General features: G+C 38.1%; 1 protein-coding gene and 1 long non-coding RNA gene across 5 annotated transcripts in view; one reads left to right on the top strand and one right to left on the bottom strand.

Annotated features, from left to right (window-relative positions):
• The window catches only part of LOC124062146, a 142,827-nt gene extending 135,840 nt beyond the window's left edge, over positions 1 to 6,987 (bottom strand). For all 3 annotated transcript variants that reach the window (XR_006843868.1, XR_006843869.1, XR_006843870.1), the window contains exons 1-2: positions 6,533 to 6,987; positions 5,016 to 5,076 (exon numbers count right to left, since the gene is read on the bottom strand). This is a non-coding gene — a long non-coding RNA (uncharacterized LOC124062146). The remainder of the gene's footprint in view (positions 1 to 5,015; positions 5,077 to 6,532) is intronic.
• Positions 6,988 to 8,699: 1,712 nt separating this feature from the next.
• On the top strand, positions 8,700 to 11,386 carry lysmd4 (LysM, putative peptidoglycan-binding, domain containing 4). 2 transcript variants are annotated; one of them, XM_046395163.1, is made up of 3 exons: positions 8,700 to 8,915; positions 9,630 to 9,907; positions 10,015 to 11,386. In XM_046395163.1, the coding sequence occupies exons 2-3, from the start codon at positions 9,644 to 9,646 to the stop codon at positions 10,579 to 10,581; spliced, it is 831 nt and encodes a 276-aa protein (XP_046251119.1). In that variant the 5' UTR covers positions 8,700 to 8,915; positions 9,630 to 9,643; the 3' UTR covers positions 10,582 to 11,386. The 2 variants fall into 2 exon arrangements, with proteins under 2 accessions (XP_046251119.1, XP_046251118.1); XM_046395162.1 differs by lacking the exon at positions 8,700 to 8,915 and adding an exon at positions 9,007 to 9,356.
• The last annotated feature ends 2,031 nt before the right edge of the window (positions 11,387 to 13,417 follow it).

Genomic DNA, 13,417 nt, shown 5'->3' with positions numbered 1-13,417 from the left:
TGCATAACAGGGAGCTTGTTTAATCCGCCAACATGTTTGCACTCTATTGTCCTCACAGAAAGAGTTAACCTTGTATTTTGTTGTGCAGTATTTAATTCTATTCTGAATTTTTTATTATTTATTTTATTATTTTATTGAGAATAATGCTACAACTAACAAGGTCCGATTTTCATTATGAATAAGCCGTTTTTTGGGGGGTTGTTTGTTTTTTGATGCATTATTTGTTTGGACTATAAAACATCAGAAAATATTGAAAATAATCCACTGCAGAATTTCTTCTTTTGTCCATTCACTGCCGAAAATATTCACTTTAAAATAGTATAACTAGAATAATGGTGATTGTTTTTGTCTGTGAATTATTATTCACTTGATGAGTCACTTCAGTTTCAATTAATGACCACTGAGCTTGAATTTCTAAAAACCAAAAGGACAAAGTGAAGATTACATATCTACTGATCTAATATCCATCGCGTCTCTCAACACGTCATTATGTCCTCATGAAATTATATAATCTCTAACCAATGCTCAGTTGTTCATTCATTCGAAGTTCAGTTTTGTATTTAGAGTATCCCAAATATTTCTAACAATGTCTAAACCCAAAGAACTCTGTAATTTAACTGCAGTAAAAGTACATTTATTTTGCATGTTCCTGTAACTTCCAGGAGAGAGTGAGAGTGAGGAAGGAAATGCATGAATGCAACAAAAAATTGTAAAACATTGCCTCATTCGTGAAAATTTTTACCCCAGTCTTGTTGGATCGTCCTTTGTTTTGTCTTTACTGAGAGACCCATAGCATTATAAACTACGTATTGTCCTTTTTAGAAAAACTAACTTGTAGACAGCATTACTGACCAAGCTATTCCAACACAAATCGTATCACCAACTTTTACAATGCTGTAGAGATTTATTAGAGTTATACAAGAGATCTAAATATGAAGTGATGATGTATTTGTTTGAATGTTCCTCTACTAGTGATGGATTGCTGAATTAGGCCCCTCTGAGTTGTGAATCACATTCACCTGGGCAGTTGACATTTAATCAATAAACATCTGAACTGTTGCCATAACCCTGAGCCATAGGGATTTAATTTGATTTCCCCACACCAACTACTGCTGCAGGACCCCCTTGGATATCCGAGAAAAACCTCCAGTCACCTGTGGCTCATTTCAATGTCCGCCCAGCAGATGAAAACAAAAATCTTACGCTCTATTTTTTGCAAGACAAATAATCAAATGTTTCAGTGTATGGCAATATGGTGTAATCAGGCCTGTGTCAACACTTCAATAACAATAAAAGAAATTACTGTGATATGCTAACAAGGACATGAAAGATTTGCTATTGTTGTGCATGTAGATTTAAAATTCACTTGCTTTCAACATCCACCTTACCATCACATGCCCTATAAAAAGTCGAATTTTGATGACAGTTTGAGCTCCCCAAGGCGGCTTTAGCCTAAAGTTTGGTGAGAAACAGGAGAAATATTCAATATATTATATATATTAATATTTCAATATATTCAAGTATTTTATCAATAACTGATTCGTCAAAACTGCAGTTACAGTTGCATTTAAAAGTAAAAATTTGAAGCCAACTTTTGCGCATACATAATACATCATCAACACGTGCTTTGTTAGGAACAGCAGTGCGATCATCTGGCTTTAGAAATACTTCTAAAGGAAAAAAACCTCTCACACATTTTTAGATTTAACACAAGATGAGATATTGGAACATGATATAATGTGGCCACACGGCAATGAGTTCATAGATGTGGCATACATGAATCTTTCACCTCAATAAATATTTAATCTTTGCTCTGAATCATTTAAAGCAAAGCCCTTTTTGTTGTTCTTCAGGCAACATGTGCATACAGTGTACACAGTTTTAACCCCCACCCCTCTCCCTCCCTCCCTCCCTCCCTCCCTCCCTCTCTCTCTCTCTCTCTCTCTCTCTCTCCATCCTCCCCGTCAGTTGGACAAGCTGCTCAGCGGCCCTGAAATATGGCACATTATGCCGCTCTGTTGACCATCGCTCAGTGTTACACTCTGAATCTGAATGCAATGTAAATGATATGATGATTCCCTCAAAGGCAACATTAACTTTGCTATCACTAAGGCTTTTCATGTGCAAAGGTTGACTTCATGAGACAATGAAGTCAACAGTAAGGCTCAGCTTAAGTTAATGCAGTGGTTGTACTGGCAGATAAACATACAATAATGAGGCAGTTTCTGAACAATCACAGTTACAGTGGGCAACAGTGTACGCCCATGAGATCAATGACTATTGAGTGATTCTTTTAATTAAGAGACTGGTTTGTATCTTTAAACACAGAATCTCATTTGCTAGTGAGTTGACTATGCTGCCAAGTTAAAGGAGTCAACTGGAGGTCATTTATGGTTTCCAGCTGAATGGGTATGCATATGTGAAGAGAAACACTAGAATATGCATGACTGCTATTAAGTTCATGTTCAACGATTCTTGCTTGTAGCCTTGCCCCGCATTATATGCGACTTCAAATAATATACACATTATGTATTTTATAAAAGGCAAGACCCCAAGCACTGAATATAAGAAATACATTCTATCCATTATAGATTAATTGTTCAACTGAAGGCTTATTTACACAAGTTCATTCAGTCGAAGCATTTGTCTCCTGCTGGGGAGAATATTGTAGATCAATAGACAGGTCAACAAGATTTGGCACACAATGAAAACACTATACTTGAATCTTGCAGTTTTTCCAATTTTTCAATCCAAACCATGGTTGTCAAAAGTACCAAAGTATCAATAATTTTACGATACCCTGTGTTTAAAACAATACGGTATAAGGATGTGATAATCAAAAGTACAAGAAAAGACATCAAATCAGATTCTGAACCCAAGGCTGGACAGATTAATATCTGACATTATTACAAAGGTGTCGGTATTTGTTCAGTGAGAACTACATGTGTGCATGTTGTTAATAATACAAAAAAAGGATCCCATTTTGTGTGCTTAGAACATTTTTTTCCATTTGCCATGGTGTAAACTATCTTTTCTAAAGTTTAAAACTTTCACACTGACTTTGTTCATTTCACCTAAAACTGTCTTCACGTCTGCTTTGATTATAAATTGATTAATAAATTAAGCATGTGATATATCTGACACGCCAATTTCATGTTAAGACAACATAAAAGCTTCAGCAGTGATTCATAGGAGTAATTATCATGAGATCCATGCCAAATTAAGAGTTGTGTCTTTAAGATGACTTACAGGGCAGCTCCTTCAAAGACTTGATGTTTGTCAATGTTTTGAATGCAGCTCCCAAGCTAAGAACAATGACGCTGTCCCAATTCAAGTTCTAAACCACAAAGCTCTGATTGGTCGACTGATTCTCCAGCCAATGGAAATGTCATCATTTGCCCATGTTTGCTCAGAGAACAGGTAACCATTACAACAGTTTGGTACATGATTCATATGATTTACAGTACATTACTCACATACTGTACCTAAGTACAGTTTTAAGGTACTTGTACTTTATTTCCATCATTATTATTATTGCTATTTATTTCTATTTTCTGCTTCTACTCCAATACAATTTAGAAGGTATATCAGAATCAGAATCAGCTTTATTTGTCAAGTACGTGTGACCATACAAGGAATTTGACTCCGGATTTTTCTCTCTCCTGTGCACCATACAAAATACAAAATAATAAATAATAATAATAAAAAATGAAGAATAAAGTATTTACAAGAAGAAAAAAAAAACGAGATAAATATATATATACATGTAGTGCAAACAGTGGAATGATGTAGTGCAAGCAGTGTGATGGTTCATACAATGGCAGGTGGATTACGGGGAGATCAGGGAGACAGCCTGGGGAAAGAAACTGTTTTCTATGCCATACTTTTCACTCCACATTTGTTTGATAACTTTAATAACTAGTTACTTTACAGGCTTAATTTAATAATACATATTATAATCTTCTAGTAAATTATGATGTAATATTATAAATTGAGATAAAACCTTATTGATTCTTGATTAAAATTCAGAAGCTCCATTGGAAGATAAACTGTATAAATTGGTTAACCACGTTCACTAGTACAAGATCTGAGTACTCCTTCAACCTCTGATGATTAATGTGATGAGATCACTGGAGCATCTTTTCTTTGTCTCAAGTGAGAGGGAACACATCAGCTAATTTCTGTGTCATTTCAGGGTAACTTTCTATATCATTATCACAGCCCGACACTACATGAATATGTCTTGCATTACCAGCCATATTGTGCTTTTATTCACTTCGTAATATAAAATAACAAGGGAATGGTTTGCCTTCAACGGAAAACAACCGTATTCTAGCCAAAATAATATTGTTTACATTTTTTCATTCACAGTAATCAGGAATCTCATTGAGCAGCACGTGTCTTACTGAAAAGATCAATGACTCTTGCTTTACGTTGACATTACTGTCAACAATTGAGAAGAAAAGACTAGAAAACACAAGCCCTCCATGTTGACAAATCACAGTTACTACAATCTCCACATGGTTTCTCTCAACACTCCACAAACAAACCACAGATACACAAAGACAGTGCTATATCAGAAATTATTTTCTGTTTGGAATACTTTTCTGTCTTGTCCACGACATTCTGTATTTCTATCTCAGAAAAACATTTCACCAGGGTGACAAGTTCATGATATCAAATTTATACACCTTACATTAAATTAAAAATTTACATTCAACTGGGACAAAAAAAATAGCCATGACAAGTGAGGAATGCCGAACCGAATAGATTCTATAGACTTTATGTACTACAATCACGTACTGTCACTTCCAGTTGTCGCTGTGCGACTTTCCATGTCCTTGTCTATACATCAGCAAACTAAAAGAGCTTGAAAGAGTCGCACTGAAAAAGTCATTTCTCAGATATTTGTTAACTGGTTTTAGCACAATTCAATTAGCCATGTGGAAAATGTTCCACAATAACACCCACTACTATACTAATGTCATGGTGTGTGCAATGACAGTACAACTCACCTCATTATCTCTTTTTCTTTTCTAGGTGCACAATTGGTTTCTCTGTCTGAATCACTGATGCCTGTTTTGAAAACAAGTATGTCATAACCTTTTGAAAATGTTGTTTTTCACTTAATACACATAACACACAAGTTTTGGAAGCACAGTTTTGTGGCTTTTGCGAAGGGTTGCTCCAAAATCTCTGTCCAATTAACCTCCATCAGTACACACCTTGTATAAATTAAGATACAGCCTTTCACTGGTCCCATGTGAGTCTCTCTTCACCTACCATAGTAGCTTAGACAGAGAGGAGGCTAGCTACCCCCACAACACAGCTAAACATAAACATGGAGCATAGTAAAATTGGGTTTACTTTTCTGAATGAGAACATTGACTAAATATCTCAGCGTCTTGCAGCCAGCAAAGTACCAAAATATTACATGAAGCATTCAAATAAAACTGAAGTGGTGTTACACTGGCTCAAACTATTTGTGGAGCATGACATGATGACTAAGAGACCACTGATCTACATGATGTATATGTGTGAATGATGTGGATCAGCTTCACCAGATTAGGATCAATGTATATTTAGATTAATCAGTATTAGGTTTAACAACCCCAGGCTATCTCTAATCCATTGTCAGCTACAGCACATCAATTGTTAAAAAAAAAGCCCCACTGTGCTCTATGAAGACACAATAAACATACAGCATAATGAGTTTGAATTCTGTAAATCATCCTGCCAAACAATGTAGGACACTATGCATATTACAGGAAACTACCACAGGCAGCTGATGTTATCCTTCTATTTTAAGCTACTGAACTGGCAACCATTAAACTGCTTCACTAATTTCATGCATGCTTACTGTAGGTCAAGTGCACATTGTTCAGTTGTGCGAAGTAAAAAAAAAAAAAAGTCAACAAAATTACTATAAATGGGGTATAAAAGTTGATAACATAGATACAAACAATATAGGACTTGGGTGTGGACTGACGGCAAACAAAATGTTTTCAGCTCTCCATTTCAGAGACTTCCAAAATCTTCTTTAATGAACTTTAGGCGGGGTTGCAGTCATCTGAAAATATTCACTCATTTACCAATATATTAATCTCAGTGGTGTAAAAGACTCCAATTGGACGACGTACCATCAGTTACAACTATACTGTTTCATAATGAGTTGGTCTTGAATGGCTGAAGTGGCAGCTTTACAGTTTTATAGGAATATCACTTGTACACCCAAACAAGCTAATAACGAAAAATCTTGTTGTACTTCCATAACAAAAAGAGTTATCCCCACATAAAACCAAATAATGTTACCTGTGGCATAACACGCGTTAACTATCAGTAATAAGGAGTTATTCTGAGCGACGTTTGAGGGTTTCAAGCTAGGCTAACGTTTCCCCAAATTTGGTTTTAGCTAGCATTAACTCATAAATTATATTTTATACCCAAATTGGTTCTGACTATTCTAATTTACATTTTATGACTATGTACCATCTTATGCTAATATTAAATACCGTGAACGTAACTTGCTTACCATTACTGTCCCCGCTTGCCCACGGTGCTTAAGGTAAGTCGTGAATATTTGATAAGCGTGAAACATTGTTCGTCCAATCATAGCGAGCAAACGCTCCTGGTTGGGTGGAGTTATGGGATTTATTAGCATGGCCGAAGACAGTAGCCTGATGTTGCTTCAAATTTCTTTCCAACATACAGCTCACCGTGCTTGCAAAAGTAAGCTAAATTTGTACGTCTCATGTAAAGATTAGCAGCTAACCCGTGGCTACGTTCATTCAAATGAATGCGGGCTGCTCAAGACTGACCAATCAGATTCTTTGAAGCAGGACGTTTGTCACGCTCCGAACTTGTCGGATTGGCTCTGACGCACACGAGAACGCAATCTTTCAGAAGCCGAAACACCTTGATTAGCCCCCTGGTGGCAGGCTCCCGTAAACAACAACAACAAAAAAAACTTATCAGAGGGGACGTGGGGCAAACTAAAATCTCAAAATAGAAAAAATTGAAAAAAAAAATACTAAAGATGTTTTCTGTCATTTTAGATAGTTCTTATCAAGATGTATTTTAAAGTGCTCGTTTTACGGATAACTTTGGTATTATTCAGTTGTTTGATGTCATAACGGGGTGAAACGTCACGATTGACTGCTGAGCACTGCTCGCTATTGGTTTAGGCGGTTGCGTGGGCAGGAAGTCGATACTCGAGATACACCTTTATCACTGCACAGTGGCAGGCTCCAACAGTCAGTCATCCCTTAGGTGGATTGTCTTTAATGCCATAATCCCTCAAATCCAGTGTAAAAATTGACATTTTTCATGAGATGAACGTTGAACCTTTACTTTTCCTTGAGAAAATGGCTTTCACTTAAAATAAACTTTGGGTTATTGCGAGGGGATTTGTCGTGAGTGGTCAGAGTGCTTCACGGACAACGGTTTAATTCAATATCTGAAAGATGTGGAGAAAGCAGAATAGGACCATATTGTGCTGACCGAGCTTGCAGCTCATCCTGGTGTTTGGTGCTGCAACTGAGCTGAATGGTTGTTACTGATCAGATATATGCTTCTCAACAGTAATCGCTATGCAGGATGTGGGACAGACTGAAAGCTACCTTTTGAGCTTTACTTGCATATTGCTCATAGAGCATGTGCTTTAATGGCGGGGCAGCATCTGACAAGTGATAAACCATTACAATGTAATATTTTTTTAGATAAACTACCTGAACTGCATATTCCACACCACTAAACAATAGCAATCAATAACAGAATGGAATGAAAATAATGTTTTGCCCCACGCCAAAATACTGTTTGTATCAGTCTCTTGTAACAAACAGATGGATGAGCAGCTGGCAAAAGATACGACAGATCAATAGCCCCATCTATTGGTCCAATGAGGCACCACAATGGTTTGACAAAGGTCAGGATATATCTGAGACCTCTTTGGTTCTTTCCCCACAGACCCAGAAACTAATATTCGCCCTCTAGCATCCTCTCACACTGCTGCTCTCACCACCTCTTGTCTGCTTGCACTGGGAAAGTAAAAGAAGGATAGAATCCACATGTCTCACAGGCTTAGATTAAATGTAGGCCTACTGATGATCTCCTCATAAAAAATGTCAGATATAGAGTGGCTTTTTCATTCCTTAGTTAATTAGTATGTAAAGCTTTAAAGGAAAAAATACCCTAAAAAGGATTTGTATATACTAATTTTGTATTATGCACATCATTGTAACTTGTATGTTTTATTAAAGCTATTTTTGCGCAAATATTATGTATTTTTGGAGATCTGGTAGTATGAACTAACATGTTTACTATTTTTTATTTTCGATTTTATAAGTATCATTATTACACATCAGTTCTGTATCATATTTAGGCCCCTGAGGAGTATAACAGTGCCAAAATTAAAACTTAAAATGTCAGTTTCAGTGTAGAAAACGGCAATGATCGTCGTCATCATTATCATCATCATCATCGTTCCAGTCATCACTGTATTTGAAAATAAAAAATGATGATTTTCTTTTTTGTTTGTTTTTGTCATATCCCTGAGCAGTGGGTGGCGGTAGTACATCTCTACTTCTTTTCAAGAGTGGACGAAGAAGAAGCAGACACAACTGCAGCCTCGCATACTACACGACACACCCACTTCACTATACGACACACCCCTTCAGATTGTTTTCTAACCCTAACCAACTGCTTTTGGTGCCCAAACCATACATATCCTTACCATTGGGAGACTGATCCATGTCGTAGGCGTGTCTTGTCGCTGCTGCGTGTCGGCAGACTGACCTGCTCGAACCAGTGGCTGCTAATAACACCAGTGGCTGTCATAATGTTAGCAAGTCAAGCTAGGAATTACTGTTTTGGGAAGGCGGCGGCGTGAGTTACCTTTGCCAAAGCTTTTGAATAAGGTAACCGAATAGGAGTACCACAGTCTGATTTTTCAAAAAGTCTGTGAAAGTGTATTTCGTTGACGTAGCATTTATCCACGTGGTCTCAATCACCCGAACTCACCGTAGCTGAATTGAAACAGATCGTGGACTTGGACTTCTGTCATGGTGCCTCAGAAGCTAACCTGCTAGCATTAGCTGCCGTTAGCATGTTAGCCAGCTAACGGCAGTGCTGCTTTTAAGTGCTCCCTGTGAGCCTCGTCCACCGACCACATGATTTGTAAATACGATTTGCTTATCTGTGCTAGTTGTGGCGCCAGTATCAACTGTTCGATGGAATAAATTACTAACTTAACAACTGTTGATACTGTTGAACTGTTAAGATAAAGATAATCCAGATGCGATAAAACAACTTTTTAAGCGTTCACCAGCTATGCCCACTATGAGGCCATATGACTCTTGGCAAGTATCATCGAGTGCTAACAATATTGTCATTTTATTTTGATGAGGCGCTCATATTTTTCCTCTTGAGTCGTTTGGACGACAGGCAATAGAAACTCCATGAGAAAATCCCACTCAGTTACATGGCAATGGGCTGATCCTAGCTAGAAGTGTTGCATGTACATATCTGAGTCAGGATTCCATGTTTAAACAATTCTCTGGTGTGATTTGTTTTTTTTTTTGTTTTTTTTTTTTAAATTGCGTCCTTGCTTTAACGTAGGACTTTCCTCACAGGCTGGCATTTCATCATGCGGCGGGGGGAGCACGGTCCACGGGCTTTCCAGGCTCCAGTGGATGTCCATGCCAGTGCAGATGGCCAGGTTTACATGTTCAAGAGGAGGCCAAATGAGTCTGCTGTGTTCTCAGATGATGAGGAGTTCAGTGTCATGGAGATGAGACCGAGGGTTTATCAAGAGCTGGAGCAGGACTCACTGAGGAACATCCAGCTGCTGGAGCGGGAGGTGTTGGATGGTGACAGTCTGAACAAGCTTGCACTGCAATATGGCTGCAAAGTAAAGACTTTTAATAGTCACAGAGTTTCCGATAATTTCTGGTGTTGATCTCTTCAGTGGCGTATGCAGTGTTGACATTTGTGTCTTCATTCCTGTTTTGTCAATAGGTTGCAGATATAAAGCGAGTGAACAACCTCATGCAGGAACAAGATTTTTTTGCACTGAAATCTATCAAAATACCTGTTAAGAAACACAGCTTTTTACATGAGACTTACCTCAGAGACCCCGAAGAAGAAATGGCACTTTCATCTGCTACACCAGCGAAGCCTCTGGACGGAGCCAGAGCCCAGCCACACCTACAGGAGGTCACCGACTTTCTCATGGAGGTGGACCACGATATTGAGAAACTAATCGAGACCACGAATGATCAAGATGAGGATTTTTTGGAAAACTCACAAAAGAAAGAGCAAAGGTTTTTTTTCAGAGGAGGGCGCCCAAGCAATCACGGTGCAGACTGGGGCATTCAGTGGTGGAACGCCGTAGTTGCCATGCTCCTGATAGGCATCGTCCTGCCATTATTTTATGTCATTTATTTCAAAACAATAGATAATGGCAAAGTTTCACCGACCAGTCCCGGTGTTACTAGTGCAATACAGTCATCCACCTCCTCTTCAAACTCCTCAGGGACAGGCTTTGGTGCAAGAGGACTGGAGCATTTTCAGGAACCAGGATAGTGTAAAAATTAGTATCAGAAAATCAGAATCATTATTTAAGACTCTTGGATTAGATGGTGACAGTCAAGATAAAACTTAATTTCTTGACATCTCAATGCAATATTCCACCATGTCTAGTTTCACCAGTGAATTTTACCTTTTTTATTCTATACTAAAACTGTGATGCTTGAGGCAAATACTTCAACAAGTTTCTTGAAGTGACGTGAAATAGCTGTTCCCATTTTTTGTAACAATTTAGAACACTAACATTCGTCACAGACGTGCAGTTTCCTGAAATATTACATGATATTATTGATCCTTTGCTTTGAAAAACTTTGTTGGGGCTCCAGTTCTTCATGTAGTATATTTGCAGACAACAACTTTCTAGAGATTTCTTTGCAAGTTTTACCACAACCTGCCTTTCCACCCGTGCCTGTTGTCTTTATCAGCACATAATGTATAAAGTGGCATATCAGTGTTGCATATCAGTAACACAGTAATACAGCTTTAAACTTTTGCCTCAAAAATGGTTGCATGACAAATCCCCCCTCCCATCACCAAAACTGTGAGGTTAAATTGCATCTGGAAAGGGTTTGAGTATTTATTGTGTGCCTTGTTTGACATAACTTTTTTTCTGTGTGTGTGTGTGTATGTGTTCATTGTTAACTTATTGCCATGCACATTGTGCCTTCTGTCTGAGTATGAATACAGTGCCAGAAATCTTGAAAATGACATTTACTGATCTTTAAGTTTCTTGAATGAGATGTGAGATGTTGTAAAGTGCCTTAAAACCTTATTGGCAGATCTATACACTTATATATATATATATATATATATATATATATATATATATATATATATATATATATATATATACTTCACATTGTTTGACGGGTACTTGAACCCACCATGAACAGGTGGTGAATTTGTGTGACTTGCCAAGTGCACTTTTTAAAGTCTGAAATAATTTAAAGAAACTGGTGAAGTTATTTTGTTGCAATATTTTTCAAACAAGCCAATTTTGTAAAACATGTCAGATGGAAACCTTGACATGATGGATGTGCAACAATGTTTTTATTCAACGTGTTCCTATGCGAATACAAACAATATAGTGTGGAAGTGCCAGACTCGTATGTGCGTCTTGTTTTCTGTGACTGTTCCTCCAAGAATATTTTATCACAGTTTGCTTGTTTATGTGTATTAGGATCAGTCTACTTGGATAAAACTGCTAACTGCTAACTCCAAAGATTAAACTTAATATGCACATACGCTGATCAGCCACAACATTAACACCACTGACAGGTAAAGTGAGTAGCATTAATCATCTGTTTACAATGTAATGTTCTGTGGGGAAAACTTGGGTTCTGACAGTCATGTGGATGTTCTTTGACACACACAACACCTACCTAAACATTGCGGACCCCCCCATCCGGTTGCAGTACTCACAAACACCAAAAGATGGAGGCATACACAAACAATACTCCTTCTGTGGCGCATACACTTGTTTTTGAAGGCATGGAGTCAAACTCATGTGACACACACTCCTTTCTGCAAGTAGGATGAGTACATGGCTTGAAACAGGACAGTGAGTTCACATTACAAATGATTAAAATAAAATAGTGTAGATAAACAAGACAAACTACACCCAAGGGTTGTCTGAGCCTCCTTAGTGTACCAAACACACGAGTAGCTAATTGTAGCACCTTACTGAGAGCCTGAGTTTGTTGCCTGGTTACAATCCAGATAATTCAGTTGAGAGCTAGACAGCCAAATTGGACACAGTTTTCCTTTGTATTTACAGCAAAATCCAAAGTGTACAAGCATAGTAGACTATGTGCAGAACAACTGCAATGTGACAGGGATTCTGAAACATTTGCTGACGAGTTATGGGACCCAGACATCATACAAAGATTCTCGATTTCCAAATCCTGCTTGATTTGGCTTCATAACTTATTAGCCTGCTAGCTAACTTCTTGTTAATGTTTAAGTCTGCTAGTTGACAAGTTATGAAGCCTTCTCTATTCATTGAAGTGAAAGGGTGAACTTTCAACATGTGCTGTCTGAAATAAAAACTTGTCATTTGCACACCTCCACAGGCAGTGCTTTTATCTGTAAGTCAACAGTGAATGCACTTCTTGAAAGTGAAATATTTCTATATGAAATTTCTATGAAAGATTTCAGTCACCTAACCAGCAGGATTTGAAGGCCTCAAAGTCAAATGAATTGTTTTGCTCTCCCCATCCATGCAAAAGTCAAAGCACAAGGCCAGCACAGCTAGAACTAATAAAAAATTCAGTGTCTGGCCTGGCCCAAGGATGCTTTCTGTCAAAAAACAGTTGCCATGTCGCTTAAAGTTGATGTAACTTTACAGGACATGGGCACATGAACAGATCAAGAGGTCTGTGAATATGTAAAAATGTCTTATAACCACTGAATATGCATTGATAAGTCCTCCATGTCAAACATCCCGCAAGTGAGTGGAAAAATGAGCTGCATTTGTACTTTCTGAGTACAAACGCAGAGAGTGAAAGCTGTAGTTTAAGTTCACTGCTGCAGAGGCTCTATGCCTTTTATTATTCCATGACCTGAGACCCTCATCTCATAACTACAGCTCACGAACCCTGCTCTGATCTAGCTCCAGGCCGCAGAGCTCTGGCATCCTTCCAGCTCTCAGACTGAGTCTTATCCTACTGTTGATACATGCACCCCAACGCCCCCACCCCACTCCACCCCTCTTTTACCTCCAACCTGGACACTTCTACTCCCTGTCTTACTTGATGAAAGTCATATCGACTTCTCCTTTAGAGGAAAGATTGATTTAATATAATTATGTTTAATATAATCAGAGTCCCTACCT

Source organism: Scatophagus argus, chromosome 7, assembly GCF_020382885.2.
Source record: "Scatophagus argus isolate fScaArg1 chromosome 7, fScaArg1.pri, whole genome shotgun sequence".
Classification (NCBI taxonomy): Eukaryota; Metazoa; Chordata; class Actinopteri; family Scatophagidae; genus Scatophagus; species Scatophagus argus.
This window is presented reverse-complemented; position numbering and strand designations above follow the sequence as displayed.

What these genes read in the sequence shown, in the direction of transcription:
- lysmd4 (XM_046395162.1), top strand. An exon ending in CACTGCAATATGGCTGCAAA is followed by an intron (nt 9,908 to 10,014) that starts GTAAAGACTTTT and finishes TTTTGTCAATAG; the next exon opens with GTTGCAGATATAAAGCGAGT.